General features: G+C 42.4%; 1 protein-coding gene across 4 annotated transcripts in view; it reads right to left on the bottom strand.

Annotated features, from left to right (window-relative positions):
* Positions 1-354: 354 nt before the first annotated feature.
* MYO16 (myosin XVI) overlaps positions 355-21,608 on the bottom strand; it is a 610,989-nt gene continuing 589,735 nt past the window's right edge. For 3 of the 4 annotated variants that reach the window (XM_042980064.1, XM_042980054.1, XM_042980050.1), the window contains exon 35: positions 355-1,672. In XM_042980064.1, coding sequence (XP_042835998.1) covers positions 1,445-1,672 — 228 coding nt within the window. In that variant the 3' untranslated portion in view covers positions 355-1,444. The remainder of the gene's footprint in view (positions 1,673-21,608) is intronic. The other variant, XR_006215346.1, reaches the window with a different exon arrangement.

Below are 21,608 nucleotides of genomic sequence, written 5' to 3'. Positions count from 1 at the left end.
AAGCTTTGGCTCCGAAGTTCCGTGGCCCCCTTCGCTGCCTAGCCGACCCTGAGCTTCTCCCCCTGGCAGGTAAGAAACTATCTGTTTTAATGGAAACTGTCTCCGGATCTGGCGGCCTCATTATTATTCCTAAATGACAATTATTCCTAAAAACTGACATATGCCTACATGGCAGTTACGTCTGAGTAATCCATAAAATCCTTATTGTAAACTACTAGGGCCTGTAGCCTGCAAAACGCCATAAGAGCAGAAGAAGGTGGGCAGCAGAGACGGGATGGCCTGTCACTGCCCCTGCTGATCGCGCCAGGGAGACGGCAGTAGCAACAAATAAACACAACCAGAAGAACACAGCTGCACCTTTTATTGGTACGGTGACTTCGCAGAGGCTGGTCTGAATACAGAGTTCCTAGTAGTGACACAGCGCGGTCTGACGGCACGGCTGAGGACGTCCCTTCAGCCACAGAAGCACATGGATAAACGGGGTGGTCGTGTTACAGGGGGGTTGAGCACATACAGCAGGTGAGCCATGCAGCGCAGCTCCGAGGGGACGGCCACCCGAGGACGCAGCATCTCTGCCCCAGGCAGCAAGTCTCAGCGAGCTCCTCTGGATCGCGTAGACCTCTCACTGGAGCGACCCTGTCACCCCACCAGCTACGGATGTGAAGCCACACGTGTCTGAGCTCCTGTGACCGATGGTGGCTCCAGGAGAGGCCACGACGGATGGAAGGAGCTCGCGAGGCACGTAAGCAGAGACACGGCGCAGGGAGGAGCGGCCTCCTCATCAGGGAAATGAAAAACTCGGGACTCCGTGCATGCGTGTACAGGCTTGGCGCTGGCGGGGCTGAAGCAGGGGCACAGTCTCGAGGGCTTTAGGTCCTCTAGGAGAAACAAAGAAAAGCATGTGGAGTAAAGAAAATTCTAGAAACGAGCTCTTTCGAACGGGTGTTTTGAAGGGAGCACCACCAATTGCATAAAGTTATAAAACAGGGTAATAAACATGTACATCGTGATCAGGTTTGTAAAGTCCAAGGAAACACGACACCTACAAAGAAACGGAACGTGTGTCCCGCACAGCGTGTTCTAGAAAAGCGACGGGCCAGCGAGGAACACGTGGGCGGCGCTACTGTACAGCGGGCGCGCCCTTCCTCCCCCCACGCTTTTCCAGGCCCTTCTCCCGCCACGTAGGGGAAACACGGCCCCAGGGCCGCGGAGCCCAGGAGCCAGAACGGACGGATTCCGCCGGAACCAGCGAGAAAGAATGCGCACACGCACGGCGCACGCACGCCCGTGCGCGCATGCGCACAAGCACAGGCGGGCCCTGGTGGCCTCTGCTGGCGCGTCCGGGGTGGCTCTGCGTCCATGCCGCGGGAAGCACCGGGGACGGGGCAGCCTCGGCGGCGGCCACCACCGGGCAGCGTCGCTGCGTCCACCTGCTGTGCGGCCCTCACATGGTAGAGTCCCACAGCTCGGAAGGCAGCCGGCCGCAGGAGGCCCCGTCGGGCTTCTTCACCAGCGTGGGCTTCTTGCAGGGAGGAGGGGGCGGCGCCCTGGGCTCCGAGGGCTGCAGGAGGTGCTGCCAGTCTCCTCTCCCCTCGCAGAGCTTCCGCCTCCAGTCCAGGAGCTCCTGCAGGGCCACGCTTTCGTTCTCCGAGAGCCTCAGCTGATGGATGACCTGGGGTGTGGGGGGAGGGGAGGAACAGCAAACACAGTGAGCGAGTGGAGAGAGGAGAAGAGCCACACCGGGGCCGGGCTGGGTGTGAGGGGGGCTCAGGCGCTGCTTGGAGGCCTCCATGCACTGCGGTCAAGAAACTATACGGCCGCTGGGCAGGGGGCCGCTGAAGTAAGATGGCAGACAATGGTATGTACGACAGGTGCACCAGCCTAGGAGATGAACCTCCAGGCGATTCCAGAAACACTCAAACGTGTGTATGCCCTTCGGCCTCTGTCATTATACATGTTCTTACGACATCTCACACTTTCCCCTCATTTATCACAATTGTAACCCTGTTTGTAATGGGTGCTTTTGGGTTCTTCGAGGCTTGCCAGATGCTAGGGTTCAGCCCTCCCATCTGTGGGAACGTGACCCTACTCCTGACTACAGCAGGATAACCCAAGGATGGAGCCCTGCTCCAGAGGGCCCCTTCATGGTCCGTGTTAACAGAGGACCACACTAATATAGAAGTGGTTTCTAAGAGTTGGGTGTGGCAAGGGACAGCCACCGCAATATCCAACGGGCTAGTATGACCCGGGCACCTGCAACCCCAATGGAGAATCAGCACATACTCCTTTGCAGCAGCAACTCAAAGCAGTGATCTCAACTAGCAGCTATGTACTCTCTGACCTTGCGCCTACAGAGACAGACTAGGAGAGCATCGTGCGGTGCAATTCCCTCTTGCTTCCTCAGGATACCATTTTTTTCTGGCCATTCTAAAGTGAGTATGCCAGACATCACAGTGGGAACACAGGAAAATTCAGAAGAAACAAGATGTCTCAACCCACTTCCAAAATACCTACTGCTCTGTTCTGGTGCCCCTTCCAGCCTCCCCAACAAAACAAAAGAGAATACAGGAAAGCAGGACATGGCAGTTGGGCCCTGGGTAGAAGCAGTCACTCAAAAGCAGCAAGCACAGTCGGTGCTCCAGGATGGTTCTAGAGCGAACACCTTTAACCTGGACACGTGAGCCTACTGTCTACCCGCAAAAGAAGAATTAAAGCTAGAATAAAAAAAAAAGATGGCAGAAGGTGGAGATGTGGTGGTAAACCACAGAAGCTGGGAATTCAAACCCATACTGGGAGTGCAGAACTAGATTTCTGGAGCTGGTTACTAGCAAAAATAGATCCCTCAGACTGGATGTACATATAATCAGAACCCCCCCCCCAAAAAAAAAAACCTAAGTGTGGGAAACAGGACTGTGATGGTCTGATCCCTGAAGCCACCTCCAGGAATCAATGCCGAAGTAGTATCCCCCCGCCCCTTAAAAGGGTATTTTTCTCCAGTGTCCAGGATTGCACCAGAACAACCTGGAAATGAGGCATTCTTCTGCTGGGAAGGCTTTTGTGGAAGCCAGACTGACCCTACAGTCACAAAAGTGAGCCAAGAAAGAGAGGATGTAAAAATTATTATTATTGTTTATTTTGAGAGAGAGAGAGTAAGCTGGGAGGGGCAGAGAGAGAGAGAGAGAGAGAGAGAGAGAATCCCGTGCAGGCCCCATGCTTTCAGTGCAGAGCCTGATGCGGGGCTCGAACTCACAAACTGTGAGATCATGACCTGAGCAGAAACCAAGAGCCGGATGCTTCACCGACTGAGCCACCCAGGTGCCCCCAAATTATTTTTCAGTAATTATTTAGGGTGCTAAATATGTACCAGGTCCTTTTCTAAGCACCTTAGAAACATTAACTCAGCAGTCGTCCTGAGAATTCTATAAAGCAGTGCCACCCTTTTGCGGATGAGGAAATTGAGGCCCAAAAATGTAAAGTGTAATTTACCCAAAGTTCCATGGGAAATGGTGTAACCAACCAGTCAAGCTCTAGAGTCTGTCTTTTTAAGTATTACTTTATGCTGCTTATCACTGACTGAATAGCTGTGGGGCAGAGTTTGATGTATGCTAACGACCAGCATCCCTATGCTATGTTCTTCTTTGTTCCTTTCCTCAGTGGGGTTCATGTGGAATCTGTATGCTTCCTCCACCAATGTATTTTAACCCCTCTATTCCCTCCACCAGTGTATGCTCGGCGATTGCATTTAGCCTCAATCCTGTTCACTCTATGGTTTTTAAGCATTGTATACATGTTCCTTGACCCATGGTTAGCACATAGTAGCGATCTCTGGAAAATACTGTCATGGGATTTATTCTTGTGAGAGAACATTTAATTCTACCAGTCTCAGCTGATTTTCCCCCCCAAATGTCCTTGAGAGATCATCTTTCTTAAGTAACTTAGCTTCAGGATGATCTAATTAGAAACAAAACAAAACTTTCATATCTGCATGGGATTTGATAGGTCATGGCAGTTTACTTACTGGAAGGAAAAAAAAAAAAGAGATAAATTACCCAAATAATATATTTAAAGCATCAGATAGCTCTGGCAAACTGAGAACCAGAAAAACTGAAATTCTGGATGGGGAGACTCTTTCTGAACAGATCATTACCAGCTGCTTCCCACCCCCCCCCCCCCGCCCCTCCTGGGACATTTGCCAATTCTGAGTTCTTTTGTAGGTCTAGAGAGCCTTTTCTAGAAGAGAGAGGAACCATACAATGTGTTGCAGTTGTATGAGACTAGAGGCACAAATTGGGAAATTGAGGACCCTCAAAGGATGGCCATTTTCCCCAAGGGACATCTGTTACATTCTTCAGCTGTACGCACGTGTGGTGACTTAGGCCAAAGGCTTATGAAAAGCAGCGTGAAATTCCCCTGCATGGTTGGAGGCGCTTCCGAAGCAAGTATCTGACCGGGGAGATAGGAGCCTCAAGCCCCTGACTGGTCTGCAGATTTTGCAGCTGAGTGGGGCACGTGGGCCCGGGAGCTCTGAAATGCACAGCTGGAACACATCTGCACTCCATCGGGGCTAAGGAGCACAGACACCTGGCAGGCTCTGGGCCAAAGCATGGCAGGCGGTGCTGCCTGGAGATCAGGGATGGAGTAGACGCAGGCTGGTTCTCCGCTGCAGCTCTATCTGCGACTGGATTCTGGAGGTCCTCCCTGCCTCAGCTTCCTAGCGCGATGGTGGAATCTCTGGGGTAGAGAACATCGTCTGCAGGGGCGCCTGGGCGGCTCAGTCCGTTAGGTGTCAGACCGAGGCCCAGGGCATGATCTCACAGTGTGTGAGTTTGAGCCCTGTGTCGGGCTCTGTGCTGACAGCTCAGAGCCTGCTTGGGATTCTCTGTCTCCCTCCCTCTCTCCTTCTCCACCCCTTGTGCTTTCTCTCTCTGTCTCAAAAGGAAATAAGCCAAAAAATAATAATAAACATAAATAAATAAGTAAATAAATAAAACCACGGTCCACAGCATCTATAGTTTGTTAACACACATGCTTACTGTGCGATCAGAAATTACATGCAGAGACAAGGAAATTTACCCGAGAGTCAAAAGATAAAATGGATTCACAGATGATCCAGATGTAGGGCTAGCTGATAACAACTTTAAAGTACTTACGATGAAATGCCTAGGGGAGAGGAAAAGATGGACAAATTGAGGAGATAGCGGAATATACCCACATAAAAGAAGCCCCAGAAGGAAGAGGTGTACAAAGAACGTGGCAAAGCAATATCCCAACAGATAAGTCCCCCAACTTGCAAATGGAATCAATGCACACACTTCAGAGGCTCAGCAAACCACACAGAAGGCAGACCACACGCAGGCCACCACCACCAATAAGAAAACACAAGGCGGATCCTAGGGAAGCAAAGGCAAAGCAGAAAGGCTTTAAAACCCTAAAAAAAGACACGTTGCCTTCAGAGGAACAACAGCGAGAGGCAAAATGAACTTCTAAGCAGAAGCCAGGAAACTGCAAATCACAGGTGACGGTACCGGGAGAAAGGAATTCAGCCTAAGACTCTGTTCTCCAATAAAAATACCCCTCAGAAATAAAAATGAAGTAAAGTTGTTTTTAGACAACAAAAAGGAGGATATTTGCCGTCAGAAGTCTTTAATTTTTTTTTTTTAAAGTGAAAGAAAATGATCCCGGACGGAAAAATGGAAATTTAAGAGAGAATTAAAGACACCAGAATTAAATCCAGGGGTAAATAGGAGTAACATGCTTGGAACGTCTTGCAGACTATAAATTTTCTGCGGAACAAGAATGCATGCCAACAGCAACGGCGGGAGCCCTGAGGGGTTACGTGGAGTTTAGAGGTTCTAAGGTTCTAGCAATATGAGGAAAATAGCCAAAGTAACAGAATCCCTTAAGAGTCAGTAAGTCAAAAATGCAGGCTTTCTTCTCTAGTGAGACTACAGGAACGACAGGGGAAGAATGTATAATGAGCCAGTTACATACAGAAAATGTGAAATAAGAAATACTGCGTTAATTAAAAGAAATCAAGGAGGGTACAGAAAGAATATAAAAATGGAGGCCCAGTCAAAAAAACAGAGAAGAGCCTGAAAACTAGACAAACAGAATCCAAATCTCTACCCAGCTGCTGGCATCGCTCTTCCGTGGCGTGAGGGCCCCAGCTAGATCATGTCCTTGCCAGTGCATCTGATAAGCATCCAGCCCTGTCCACTCACCAGAAGCAGAGTACCACCCCTCTGCATGTCTTCTCAGTCCTAGACTCTCTCTAGCAGAGCCCTTCCTAATGACCAAAGATATATGCGAGATGCGACGCTCCGCAAAGACCTTCATGATAGGAACACATTTGCAGATTGAGCCACTGGGTGGCAGTCTGTGGAGAGTGCCTTTTCGTGGCCGCCGATCTGAGGCTTGTGGGGAGGGGTCTTGACATAAAATGCCCCAATCCCCCGAGTTACTGCTTCCCTCTTTTGAAAAAATAAAAAACGCACTTTCTCAGAGCTTCTCAGTTTTTACTAAAAATATCTGTATTCCCAAGTATATTATAAAAGGTGAAACTCCTATGCCCAAACCATTAGAAAGCATTTTCTTAATGAGGATATTGATGTCTTGAATAATGGAGTAAGTAAAAAAGACAGCCATCTTTGAATCAACAACCAAGAGCTTTCTGTGCTTCCTTGATAAGCAAAAATTTGACTGATGTTTGCAATAATCAACTAATGCTCAGAATAAACCCTTTCATTGAGAGATCCCATGGAACTGTATTGTCTATTATGGAGATTAATAGGTATTGAGTAAAGTCTAATAGGCACATAAGGATAGTTGCCAGAATGGTATAAATGAGATGTTAAAATACTAACATTATTGATCGTCGTTTAAGAAAGAAAAACAAAGAATTTTCACAGCTTATTCCTTAGATGAAGGTTAAAATTCCAGGTAAGGATACACGATAGGTCACTACTTTCAATGTAACAAAGCTCAGAGGGCATTTTAAAATTACCATCTGTGAGACAATACATAGAAGATCTGCAGATGAGCGTAGTATGCCCGGATGAATGATGTTCAATCTGCTTTACTTAGATTTATTACATTTATTAGACTGTGAGGCAAAAAATCATATTTGTTACAGGCAGAAAAAGAGCTTTAATATTTTAGAATAGCAAACAAATGCAACTACGGATGTCCCAAGGAGGGACACCCGGGTGGCTCAGTCGGTTAAGCGTCCGACTCTTGTTTTCAGCTCAGGTCATGGTCCCGCAGTTCGTGGGTTTGAGCCCTGTGTCGGGCTCTGTGCTAACAGCATGGAGCCTGCTTGGGATGCTCTCTCTCTCTCCCTCTTTGCCCCTCCCCTGCTCTCTCTTTAAAAATAAATAAATAAACTTAAAAAAAATGGTGGTCAGCGCGCCTGGGTGGCTCAGGGAGTTAAGCGTCTGACTCTTGCTTTGGGCTCAGGTCATGATCTCAAGGCTTCATGGGTTTGAGCCCCACATCGGGCTCTGTGCTGGCAGCATGGAGCCTGCCTGGGATTCTCTCTCTTCCTCTCTCTCTGCCCCTCCCCTGCTCACCTCGTCTCTGTCTCTCTCAAAATAAATAAATAAACTTTAAGAATAATGGTGGTCAAGTACTATATAAGCACCACAAAGTATTCACCATATTATTCAGCACTATAAACACATCTGAGTCAATGTTTCTCTATTCTTTAAATTTCCTGCCCTCTTGGTAACAACAATAACCCTCTTCCTCTACCATTATTTCGAGTTTCCTGATAAATTAAGTATTCTCATGAAAAAAAGAAATAATGACTTTTTAAGAAAAACTTTAGTTTTGGAAACAGACTTGTAACTACAGAGAACACACTGATGGCTTCCAGAAAGGGAAGGGGGTAGGGGGAAGGGAGAAATAGGGGCTGGGAATTAAAGAGAGCACTATCATGATGAAAATAATTGTTTGAATTTAGTTTTGGTATGGGGGGGGAACCATTTCTTTTCAGGAAGAGAAGAAATGATGCCAGGGATCAGGGATGCAACTGGAAATGAGTGCCTAGCATCTGCTGGCTTGACACCCAGGTCTCACTTACTCTGATTTGTTGTTTGGCTAAAGGATGCCATATGGCTATCTTTTAACTTCAAGCTTGTTTACCGTTGCTTCAAAGATTTATCTCCACCCCATGTCACTTCAGACAGCTAGTCACTTATTTATTTTCTTTTCTGGCATGTTTTATATTATAGTGTTTGGACACAAAATCATCATCTTTCAGAACCAGGAAGCAAGTGTTGTAACTGGGAACTTAGAAATTGTCCCATACCTATGATGCTGGATGCCCACACTCTACCACCTCTGTGCCACGTGAATATTACAAATGCTCTGCTGTTTAAAATTTTTTAAAAAAATATTTATTTATTTTTGAGAGAGAGAGAGAGGGAGAGAGAGATTGCAAACTGGGGAGGGGCAGAGAGAGAGGGAAACACAGAATCTGAAGCAGGCTCCAGGCTCTGAGCCATCAGCACAGAGCCTGATGCGGGGCTTGAACTCACAAACTGTGAGATCATGACCTGAGCCACCCAGGCGCCCCGCAAATGCCCTGCTTTTAAAGGAACCATGCTTAAAAGTGTATTAACGTGTTGCACATGGCATAGAGATGGAGTTGCTCAAAAAGAAGGAGTTTTTTTAAAACCTTATTTCCCCCATTTACCTGGGAAAGGGGACTTATGGAGGACGGTCTGGAGAAACTTCACAGAGGAGGAAGTACCATTTGATATGAATGTTGAAAGTTGAGGTTGCCACCATTTGGAAAAGGGGGAAAGAATAGGCAAGAAGTGGCATCTCCACAGGACCTGAGGTAGACAAGAGTCAGTAGTGACCCTGGACTCCCATCCTTTCGCAGAGGACCACCAGTCCATGAGCAGATGGGTGCTGGCTGGAGGCAGTATGGTGGAAGACCCAGGGTCTACAGCAGTGCTTGATTCAAATCTGAAATCTGCCACCCAGTGACAGTCTGTGACCCAACTCATCATCCTCATCTGTAAAGTGGGACCACAGTAACAATCTACCTCCCCAAAACGTGTGAGGATTTACATGAGTAATGTGTGTGGGCCACATAAAAGAGTATGTGAAAATAGTGAGTGCCCTATAAATGTAGGGCATTATGATCTCATCATCATTCGCTCTTTGACTTGAGAAAATCCTTAAACATTGCTGAATGATGATTATCCTGACGAGTCAATTGGACAACATTAAGTGAAAACACTTCTCACAACTTAGGGCCTTAAATAAAGATAAAGATAAAAATTAAAATTAAAATTAAAATAGGGCACCTGGGTGGCTCAGTCGGTTAAGCAACTGACTTCAGCTCAGGTCATGATCTCACGGTTCGTGGGTTTGAGCCCTGTGTCGGGCTCTGTGCTGATGGCTCAGAGCCTGGAGCCTGTTTCAGATTCTGTCTCCCTCTCTCTCTGCCCCTCCCCTGCTTATGCTCTGTCTCTCAAAAATAAATAAAAACTTCAAAAAAAATTTAAAAAATAAGTTAAAATAAATACAAATACAAGTAAGTCTCTTCCTTAGCAACACGAAGCTCTCAAAATACTGAGCAACATACTGCATTTATAAAATAACTATGATTTCTGCATATATGATTTAAAACTAAAGAAAGTTGTACAGAAAGAAATGAAAGGTCCGGAGGTCCTTTGAATTTCAGGAGTAAGATAAAAAAGGGTATAAATAGATTTTAGTGAGTAATTTAAACTGCTAAGCGTAATGTTGTGGAAATTGAGATTTGTATATGTACTTTTTCAGGGGTCCTCAAGTTCTCTGGATGATCTAATATATTTCGCATTTTTATTTTCATATTTTTTCAAAAGTAATACAATCATGCTTTGGATCATTTGAATGTCTACTTTTAAAGCCAGTGCTCAGCGAGACTTTATTCTCTAACTTCTTATTTTATTTACAAGCAGGATGCCACAAGGAATATCACTGATATTGTTGCAGGCTAACCAGAAGAGAGTAGATGCGTTTAATATGCAAATAAGGCATCTCCCCCAAGAAAGCACGAAGTGATATTTCAGCATGGGTGAGATTAATAGTTTCCCAGCAGTTCAAGCAGAGAAAAGTGGTAGGGCCTTGGGTTAACCAACAGCACAAGACAGTAGAAATGTAGTTCTTGGAATCTGAGTCAACACCACGTCCATATTTTCACCAGGACTCTCATTCTAGCTAAACGCACTCATACCTACCATGAATGTTATAAATTTTAATTGTTGGCTTTTGTAGGTTTTTGCCATGTTGAATTTATAAATTTGCTTCGGTTTTATAGCTGTAATGAGAACAAAGAGGATGAAGACATTTTATGGAACAATGTGTGTGTCTACTTTTAATCACCATTATAATAAGTTAACTTCAGAAATGTTAAGGGTTTAGGGGGATTTTTTTTTTTTTTTCGTTTAGAAAGGGTCATATGTAATATGTAAGTGAGAAAATGTTGATCTATGTGGGTAGAATTCCCTGGAGGTAGAATCTGTTGCTTGATCAGATCACGGGTGTCCTTTAGGGTCCCAAATGACTCCCAAATGAGTAAATTAATCTCTGCTCAGCAAGCACAATGCATCCAATGTACTTTGAGAGCTTAAACAGAGTTCGTGTCTGAATGTCTGCATGCAAAGGTTTAAGGGAAGGGAGAGAGTTTTTATCATAATTGACAACCAAGAAAGAATTTACTAAAAATCCAAGCAAACGGGCATGTAGTTGGGCAATTTGAATTGCAATGTGGGAGACAGATTCACGTGGAAACCTGACTCATGATCCCAGGAAGACAGGGCAGTTACAAAGGCGGAAGGGTGTGAGTGCAGTTCTCAGGTCCTCCAGATAAAAGAGGGGTGGAGAAGAGCGTAACTCAGGTTGGTTGGGTTAAGATGCAAATTAGGGGCTGAAACTTGTCCAACAAATCGCACTGGCTCCTCTGAAAGTGAAGGCGAACAGCTCCTGGTGTCCTGGTGAGGAAGGACTCAAGTCCGGGGGAGGGCTTGCAGCTGGGCAAAGAGCTCAGAGGCCCATGAGAACGTGCAGAAATTCCCCCTCCCTGGTGGCCTCCTGATGCTGTTTTCAGAGACGCTTGCAGCCAGGCTTACTTGCTCTATATTGAAATCTTCTTTCACACAGTCTATCAGATTTGTGTTTTCTTTTTTTTAAAAAATAAACTTAGGGCCAATTGGGCACCTCACCCCCATCAGGGACAGGCAAGGAAAGGAGGAGAGTGCCTTCAAGCAATGGCGGACTGACCCCGATCTTACACTTGAGATGTAGTTCACATGTCACAGATTCAGATAAGACCCTTTCAAACACCATACAGCCCTGGGAACTTATTCAAAATGCTCTGTTGCTCTGAAGTCACATAGGGTGTGGGTGGTCCCAGACCCATTAGTTACTCGGAATTCAGACATGGCTAGATGGCTCTGAATGGCTAGTGAGTGGGGCCATTGAAAGACAGTGGGACAGTCACTGCAGACTTCAGGGTGGCCAGAGAGTGCAATGCCTTAGACGATCAGACAAGCTTACCCTATGCAGTGGTCGGAGAGTTTGTGTTTCCCCCACCCCAGATTCTCATGTTGGGATCCTAACCCTCAGTGTGGTGCTATCTATAGCTGGGGTTTTGGGGAGGTGATGAGGTCATGAGGGTAGAGCCTCAGTGAATGGGATTAATGGTTTTATAAAAGAGACGTCACAGAGCCCCCTCACCCCTTCTGCCTCTGAGGACACAGAGAGAAGTCTGCGACCTGGAAGAGACCCCTCTCCTGACCGTGCAGGTACCCCGACCTTGGACTTCTGGCCTCAGAACAGTGAGAAATACATTTCTGTTGTTTATAAGCCACCCAGTCTGTGGCATTTTGTTATAGCGGCCCGAGCAGACTAAGACATCCCATGCCCAGAATTATTATTTTTGGATGGCGTGGGGAAAAAAATGATACTATGGTGTAAGAGGTACAACTCCCAGACTTCTAGAAAATGGAGCAGGCCATCTGTCCATTTAAATGCCTTTGAAAACAAAGTCAGTACAGGATCTAATAATATACCTGGAAATTATTCTGTGATTTTTATTTTAAAATTTGACATTCGAAAGAAGTAGGAAAGCTTCAAAGCTTAGGGGCCAGTTGTTATTTGGAGTGGGAAAGCCGAAAGTCACAGTTCATGGGGAGTTGGGACAATCTGGCCCTCAAAGGAACAGACGGAGCCACCTCGCAGCGATGCAAGGCCTGGCAGCATCATCGGAGTGTCCCAACCTCCCCCCACCCCCCCACCAAGTGGGCTGCACGGGCTGGGGTGGTGTTTGTGATCTACAACCTCTGGTCAGTTTCGACCTCCTCAAACCTGTAGCCTCACGTTCTCCTCTCTGTTCTCAAGGACAGATCAGGGAAGGCAAAGACAAGCCATCCACACTCAATAAACAGGTGCCTCGGAACACCTCCTTTCGAGCTCCCAGCGGGCGCGAGCAGATATACATGAACCACATGGTCCAGGCGTTTCCCTGTGGGCTGCAATACTCATCCTCAAGCAAAATCCCCTCCTTTCTGCAGGGTCTTAACAGGAAGATTACTTCATCGATAGTGTAATCCTTAGAAAATAGTGCCACTTATAACACCTGCTATTACTACATCAACGACTCACTATAGGAATTAAAAAAAAGGGTTTCATCCTGTTTTTGAGAAAATCTTGCCAATTTGATATTTCGAAGTTCAAGACATGAATCTAGTTCTCATTTCCCCGCCTGGACTTGTAAAGTATTTTGTGTCTTCTAAAGTCCAGAGGGTATCAGGGACACATGAAGACAGAATTTGCTAAAAGGATGTAAAGACTGAGTTCATGGAAGGTCTACATCTCAAATGGGTCATTTTCACTAGGTTCCTCCCTTTCCAGGGTCAATGACTCTCTCACAAGCCAGAGAAAACCACAACGTGGTGTAAAGGCTTAATGAGGTTTATTACTTGTATATCTTTTTCATTAATTTTCAATAGATTTCTATTGTGTCATTAATAGAATTCTCGGAGATGAACTAATTAAAAAATGAGATATAAATTTCTTTACTTCCTGTGGATATGCACTTCTATGAATAATATTAATAAATGTAAATTAATAATTTGCTACTGATGTTTTACCTTAAGTCTTTCCCTTCCAGGATAAAAATAGACTTTGTTAAATAATTCATATGTAAAATCATGTTGCTGTTCATTTGTCGCAGAATTGATTTTTCTATTGACTATTCACCCAAAGGTGAAAAGAGGCATTTACTGACATTTATGGAAATTAAAACAAGGAAGCTTCTTGGCTGACTGCATAGTGAATATTAGTGTTTCAAATGCAAATCCCATTCCTACTTGATGCTAACAAGATGTTGGAGGAGAAACCATTAAAAAGTGAAATTTGAAAATCACAGTTTCCAAAGCCAAAGTCTACCTAAATAGAACTGAAAGATGTGGCATAAAATAGCATGTGATTCCAAAAAAACTTTGATGAAAGGGTTGTATATTTTCATTCTTTGAAAAAAAAATTAAGAAAACGATCTGAACGTGAAAGTAGCATTTCTGGTTTAGGCAAAAAAGAGTTGATCCTTGTAACTCAGAAATAGGTATTTATACAAGATTTCAATTGAGTTCATTCTTGCTCCTTTGTTTCTTCTGTTGCCATTTTGTTTCCTTTGTCGCCAAGGGGCCAAATAAAGGGGAAAATATCTTTTTAAAGGCACTTTACGAATTCTATTGTAAGCAATGGGCAACCGGGCAGTGAGGGAGGAGAGAGAGAATTTGAGCTTTTTACCTTATCTTTCAGTTTGATTTCTTAAAAAAGTTACTAACTGTTCTTGACTTTTATAAGTAGTATTATACTGGAACGCATTTAATATCATCGTAATGGACATCTATTTGCATTTGGTAGATGATTTTAGGTTAATAGCTATGAATGAAAATGGACTCTGATGAGTGAATGTATAGTTCTTCCTATTAATGGACAGTTATAAAATAGAAATTTATGATTGTACTATACATCATGCAATGTAATTAATTTGTGACATGCTGGGATATGGATTTTATATGAGCTCTGGTCTTTCACCTCAATTCATTAAAAAAAAAAACCATGGCAGCATCGGTATGAGTGACTAGATTATAACAAATTGATAACCTATATTTAGGGTATGTTTGTAGTAATGATGTATGATAGTAATGGGGTTGGAATCCAGAGAATATACAGAAAAACATAAATCTATTATACTGGAAACACGGAAAGTAAGAACATTACAATTTTTTTTTAAAAACGTGTTTCTTGGGATTATATGGGAGACTCACCGCCAACAACAGGAGGTATTATTGAGGATAATTAATCTATTAGGTTTGATCTCTCCAAAGAATAAATCTATTCATGTAATTGCTGTGTTCAAAACGCTGCAGTGCCGCCATTTTGCCTGGCCTAAAGCATCAAGTCTCCACTCTTTAGCAGGTTATGGAAAGTCCAGTATTTTCTGGCCACGCTGATTATTACTGCTTCGTCACCATCCATTCTCACACGGACTCTCTCTGTCAGCCCATCAGATGTAGCCAGAATACACCTGAAGTTCTGTTTCTCTGCAGTGATCCCATCTGTACACCCAAACATGGGATCCTTTGAGGCTTCTAAGGCCCTATGTCTAACATCGTCTTCATGCTATTATTTTATATTCTTTTTTTTTTTTAACGTTTATTTATTTTTGAGACAGAGAGAGACAGAGCATGAACAGGGGAGGGGCAGAGAGAGAGGGAGACACAGAATCAGAAGGAGGCTCCAGGCTCTGAGCCGTCAGCCGAGAGCCCGACGTGGGGCTCGAACTCGCGGACCGTGAGATCGTGACCTGAGCTGAAGTCGGACGCTTAACCGACTGAGCCACCCAGGCGCCCCTATTATTTTATATTCTTAAAGCATTTTTCACATGTGATTATTCTAGTAGTTTCTCATAACCATGTGAAGTAAGCAGGTTCCATATTATTAGCCTCATTTCAGAGATGCTGAAACTCATCTTTAGAGCCCAAACTCACTTGGCTAGTACCTGATGCATGCAAGTTCAAGCACACTGAGTTTAGCTGGTCTTCTCAGGTATAAACAAAAGGTCGTCCTTGTGTGTGAACCAGCAGGTCAAACCATGGTAGTGAAGTCTCCAGAGCCTTTGGAGGCTGTATGTAGAAGGATCCTCTCTCTTGTTTGGTTGTTCCGCTTGCCAGGATCCTCATTTGCGTTAGTATGTAGGACACAGTCTATCTGTTAATTTATTGATATCACAATTTTTTTTTTCTGGAAACAACCACAATCTGTGTGTTATGGCAATAAATATAATTAAACAAGAATGAGAAAAGACACTTCAGGAAACTGGATATTAATAAAATAACCTAATCCGAGTTGATTTTTGAAAATCAGATAATTAGGAGAAGGGCATAGTTTAGCAACTCCATTAGCCATGGGATACACTGTGTTGGGGAAAGTTATTCTCTGTCATCAACCTTGATCTTTCCGTCCAAAATGGAGTTACTGGAGTTCAAGTTTCCACTTGAAAACTGGAGGTAAGAGAGGCCTTTCTTTACAATCGTTACATGCACAAAAAGGTCCTATAAGTATTAAAACATTTTTCAAGGTGCCCAAGTTGTTATACAGGATTAACTTTGTGCCTGGGAAAAATTAAGTCCATAGGTTTTTAAGGAATTTCTGAGAGACCAGTTGTCAAGAGTTATAAGCTTTCCTCTCTCTCTCTCTCTCTCTCTCTCTCCCTCTCTCTCTTTCTCTCTCTCTCTCTCTATGTATATATATATATATATATATATATATATATTCATTTAAATATATTGGAATATTGCTTACATCCATATATATATATATATGGATGTAAGCAATATTCCAGTAATTCTATCATCATAAGATATAATTTTTGATATCATAAATACTACAGGAGCACCTGGGTGGTTCAGTTAGTTAAGCGTCTGACTCCTGATTTCCACTCAGGTCATGATCTCACTGTTCGTGAGTTCGAGCCCATGTCAGGCTCTCTGCTGGAGGCACGAAGCCTGCTTGGGATTCTCTCTCTCCTCTCTCCTCTCATTGCCCTTCCCCCTGCTCATGTGCACATGCTCTCTCTCTCTCTCAAAATAAATACTTAAACTTTGAAAAACAGACTTCTTTCCAAAAATATATAATAAAAATCACCTGGAAGTGTATAAAATTAATTTGAATCCACTTGGGCTTTAAGATCCAGGCTTTCTATATCATTTCTATATCATTTCTATATCATTGACTTCATGAAACTTCTTCCCAATATCACAGTTCAGTTGCTTTAGAACCTATTTCTGACAGAGTCAGTTTTTTTTCCATAAAATAAATTCTTTCACCATAATTAGCTGATTACAATTTCAGCACAATTGAAAACTTTCTGTTCTTTCAGTCTGAATTTTGCATTTAAAAAATGTTAGGCCACATTCGTGTCCAGAACACCACATGTAACAAGTCAGGGAATGAGCGACACAGGTTCCCAAGTGACTCTCTTCCAGTTCTCTTTACCTTGAGCGGAAATAGAGCTGTTTGTCTACATTTTCTCCTTACAGAAAAGGCAAGCGATTACCTTTCACTTAGATTCAGAGCAGACCCAAGTTTTCAAACCTGGCAAATGGTTCTCAAGAAAGACAGTACAATAATAGTCCTAATTGATATTTTACATTTAGCCCCTAGCTGTAGTTTACAATGAGAAAGTCTCCCTTTTCTAGACTTAACACTTATCACGGATGCCGATTCCAACTTGTCTTCATTTAAACATCTAGTAATACGTAGAGTTCGCGCCCCTTCAGCCACACTGGCCACCTTGCAACTCAGGCAAGGTCCTATTTCAGGGCCTTTGCTCTCCCCCCACCTAGAATGTTCCACCCTGACATCAGCATGGCACACTCCCTACTTCTTTGCTCTGTCTTTGCTCAATGAAGCTTTTGTTGACTTTCTTAGAACTCGCTACTCAACCCAACCTCCTTCCATACCTGCTCTTGTCACTCCCAAGCTTGCTTATCCTGTTTACCTTTCCTCATATGTTTTATTACCTTTTAGCATTTTATACATCTGACTTAAATATCATTCATTGTTTGCTTTCCAATGCTAGAATTTAACTCCCAGGAGGGCAAGGATGTTTGTTTTATAGACCAAGGTGCCTAGATCTGTGCTGGACACAAGTTGGTACCCAGTAAATATTTGTGGAATGAATAAATGAACCTCTGAAAATTCAGTTCTGTGCCACCCACTTCCTTAGAATCCAAAACACTATATGTATCTTATTATATGCTTTAAGTTGTTTTATGCATTATGCATAAATATATGCATATGATTGTGCAGAGTTGCATACAAGAAAAGCACATTGTTTTATACATAAAACATATAAAGGTATATTGTTCTTTATAGCCAATATAAGGGATGTTCCAGAGTCTTTTCTGTTGTATGTGACTTTTACATAACACGCCAGCTTTAGAGCCTAATCACCATATAAAATGTGACTTTAATATCCTCCAACCAGTAATGCAACTGCCTGTGATTCTATTTACCAAGTTTATTGGTACATTTTTAACATGAGACTGAATTTAAATATTTGAATAAATTTAGGAAATATTCTATCAGTCTGCTTCTCTTAATTCATCGAAAGCTGCTACCAGATGACAATTACACTGAGTTGGCAATTTATTGAGCGTTTGTGTTGGAATGCAAAAATGATTAGGATACATTCAATGCATTCTCTATATGCTCAAAGTCCCAGGGTCTACACACATGTGCATAATTATAATACAACAAAATAGGTCATATAAAGGAGATATGCACTGTAGAATTACAGGGACCAATTTATAAAGGCAAATGACTACTTTGCTTAGAAGGAGTGCTCAAGGAAAGCCATCAGGAGGCAAGTAATATTAAAGAAGAGTCTAGAAGGTCAGAGATGAATACAGAAAACAGTCCATTTCAGGCAATGTACTCAGCATTGAGAGGAAGTGGGAAACATGGCCTTATATTGTAAAAGGCAGGGGAGAATCGTTATTGGCACAGAAAAATGTAAAACTACATTGTCAATTTACACCATTCTCAAAAATAAAGTCCAGGTAGTTTAAATTCCTAAATGCAAAAAAAAAAAAAAAAGAAAAAAATGTAAAAACAACAACAAACCACACACACACACACACACACACACACACACACACACCCTAAACTTTAAAACATATATGGAGAGAGAGATCTTTATGGCTGCAGGGTAAGAGAACTTTTGGGGGAGGGCTTTCTCAATGAGAAAGATTTTTCAACAAAATCAGTACAACAAAAGCACGATCTGTAAAGATAAGGGTTAATCAGTTTGACTATATTAACACTATAAATTTATGTGTGGTAAATGCGTCAGCTGGGCCACAATGAAAGAAGCCCACCTCTGCCTATTTCTCTCAGTAATTATAACTAAACTTTGGACAAAATGCACATCTATCTGAGGACCAGAAAAGTAAACCAAAACAAGTGAACTGTGGAGGGAAATCCAAATTTGGAGAAGGCACGCAGAATAAAGACACACTCGGATTAAGGAAAACTAGGAAGTTCTTGAGTCTGATGGAAATGGAACTAGAAGGAGTGAAGCTATAGAAATGGTAAGTACTGGGATAATAAAAAGAAGATTTTTCTCTACTGAAGTTGTCTGAAGCGTGCATGACAGTTTAAGGCAAAACTTACAACACCTCCTAGGAGAATGTGTTCAATGTATGCAGATATAACGTTTCTGACAACAATTAAGTAGATGTAAAATATGTGACAACTATAAGGAATGTAGATGTAATATATTTATAACTGTGTAGACGTATGTAGATGTAGCACATGTGGTGACTATAAAGTAAAGATCAGCGAAAGAGGTTAAAAGGAACAATACGGTTGACTGCAAATAGAGTGACAGGTGTGTATATATTACAATTGCTAAATCAACTACCAAGAAAACACATACAAAGACATATAGCTGAAATGCCAACAGATAAATTAAAATAGAGAGCTTAAAAATACTCAAATAATCTGAAAGAAAGCATCACTGGGAAACAGAAGAACAAAAATGGTGGTGAGAAACAGAAAAACATAAAATGGACAGAGCAAAATCCAATCACATCCATAATTACATTAAATGTAAATGGTCTGAACACACCAAATAAAATACAAAGACTATCAGACTGGATAAAAATAAATAAGACCCATCTATTTATTGTTTATAAAAATCACAAGTTAAATATAGAGACATAAATAGGTTAAAAGTAAAGGCATGGATTTTCATTGGGATGGTGAGGAGGTTAATAGTTGTGATAATAGTTGCAGAACCCTAAGAGCTTACTAAAAAACCCTGAATTGTATAGTTTAAAGGTGTGAACTGTATGGTATGTGAATTATATCTTAATAAAGCTGTTTAAAAGTAATTAAATGAATGGAAAAACATACCTTGCACACAATGATCAAAAGAATGGTTATTTTAATTTCGGTCAAAGAAGACCTCAGGAAAATGAATATTAATTATCAGAAGTACAAATGATAAACAGATTTATTCATCAAAAAGATGCAATACTCTTCAAGGTCTACACACCTAATGACAAAACTTCCAAAAATATAAGGTAAAAACTGATTAGCCTGAAAGGAAAAGTAGCCAAAATCTCAATTATAGTTGGAGACTCAGGGTGCTCTTCTCTCAGTATTCAGTGGACAGAAAATCAGTCACGATACAGAAGCCCCACACAACACTGTCAATCAACTTGACCCAATAGACATTTCCAGATCACTATATGACAATAGCAGGATACTCCTTTTCATGGAAATTCCACCCAGATAGCGCCTATTCTGGGCCATAGAGTAATTCCTGATAAATTGAAGAGAACTGAAATTATGCAAAGTATATATTCTGAGATCATAATGCAACTAAACTAGAAATAAAAAACCAGAAAGATATCTGGAAAGTCCTCAAATGTTTGGAAGGCAACAACATCAGTTAAAGAGGAAACCCTAAGAGAAATCAGAAAGCATGAATTGAATGAAAATAAAAACAAAACTATCAGAATTTTCAGAACACAGGTAACATAGCCAGAGATGGGAGTGTACTACATTAAATACTATTAGAAAAAACAGAAGGCATGAAATCAATGTTCTACACTTGCTAAGAAACTAGAAATAGAACAATTATACCCAAAGCAAGCAAAAGGAAGGAAATATTAAAGAGCACAGAAATCAATGAAGCAGAAAAATAATAGAGAATATCAATACAATCAAAAGCTGTTTTTAAAAGATCAATGAAGTTGACAAACTTCTGGTCAGACTAAGAAAACACTATAACCAGGGGCGCCTGGGTGGCTCAGTTGGTTAAGAGTCCGACTTTGGCTCAGGTCATGATCTCACAGTCTGTGGGTTCGAGCCCCGTATCGGGCTCTGTGCTGACAGCTCAGAGCCTGGAGCCTGCTTCCGATTCTGTGTCTCCCTCTCTCTCTGCCCCTCCCCTGCTCATGCTCTGTCTCTCTCTGTCACAAAAATAAATAAAAAATATTTTAAAAAATTAAAAAAAGAAAAGAAAACACTATAACCAAAGTGTTTGTCATGCAAGCGACTGACGAGGAATATTATTCAGAATATGTAAAGAATTCTTTCAAGTCATCTAGAAACTCATGCAAACCAGTTCCGAAATAGGAAAAGGATATCTTTGGGCTACTAGGTCTGAGGACATATGAAAACGCTCGACGGCAACCAGGGAAATGTAAAACAAAGCCATAATAAGATCTGTTTTACACTTACCACATCATTAAAAAAATAAAATTAAATTGAAAAATTAAAAAAGAAAGATTAATTAAACCAAGCGACTTTCAGGAAAAAAGGCGGGGGGAGAAACATTCCCTTTTAGAGGTGTGTTCAACTATTTTGGGGAATTATTGGCAGTAACTCCTATGGTTGAAAATGTGCACCCTCAGAAATGCAGTATTTCCATTTCTAGGGGAAATCTTTGGATTTTTTTCCCCCTAAATTACAAGTTAGGGGCACATTCTATGATCTTCACCGTAGCACTGTTTGTAACAGTAATAATTTGGAAACTTGCTTTTGATCAAGTTTTCCACTCCACTTTGTCAAACTGCAAACATGTTGTTTTTAAGAAATGTCATGAATATATCTATGGAAACCCTCTTTCTGGGAAAAGTTTAAAGTGGAGGAGGCATATTGACACCTACAGTTATGTTTTTCATTAAAAAAATTTTTTTTGGTGTTGAAAGGGAGCTTCTAGAGGCACCAGTAAGGATCTGTGCCAAAGCCCTGGTTGTAGCCCTCTGGCAAATGTTTGTGCATCTAAGTCCGTGCTGCCATATTGTCACTGGACATTCAGTACATCCCCGTGCATCTTTCATAGAGCTCACTGGATTAAGATTCTCAGGACCCCCAGAGACACATCCAACCACCTTGTGACCATCTGGAGGAAGACAGTCTGGCTGCCAGAGGCACGGCTGTCCCCTGAGGCTGGAGGTGGCAGCAAGGCGAGACCCACCCTTCCCGCTGGGGCCGGGTGTTCCTAAGGCCTTGTCTCTTCCAATGGA

The sequence above is a fragment of the Panthera tigris genome, chromosome A1 (assembly GCF_018350195.1).
Source record: "Panthera tigris isolate Pti1 chromosome A1, P.tigris_Pti1_mat1.1, whole genome shotgun sequence".
NCBI classification, from domain to species: Eukaryota; Metazoa; Chordata; class Mammalia; order Carnivora; family Felidae; genus Panthera; species Panthera tigris.
Note: the sequence above shows the minus strand (reverse complement) of the source record. Positions and strands in the feature narration are given on the sequence as shown.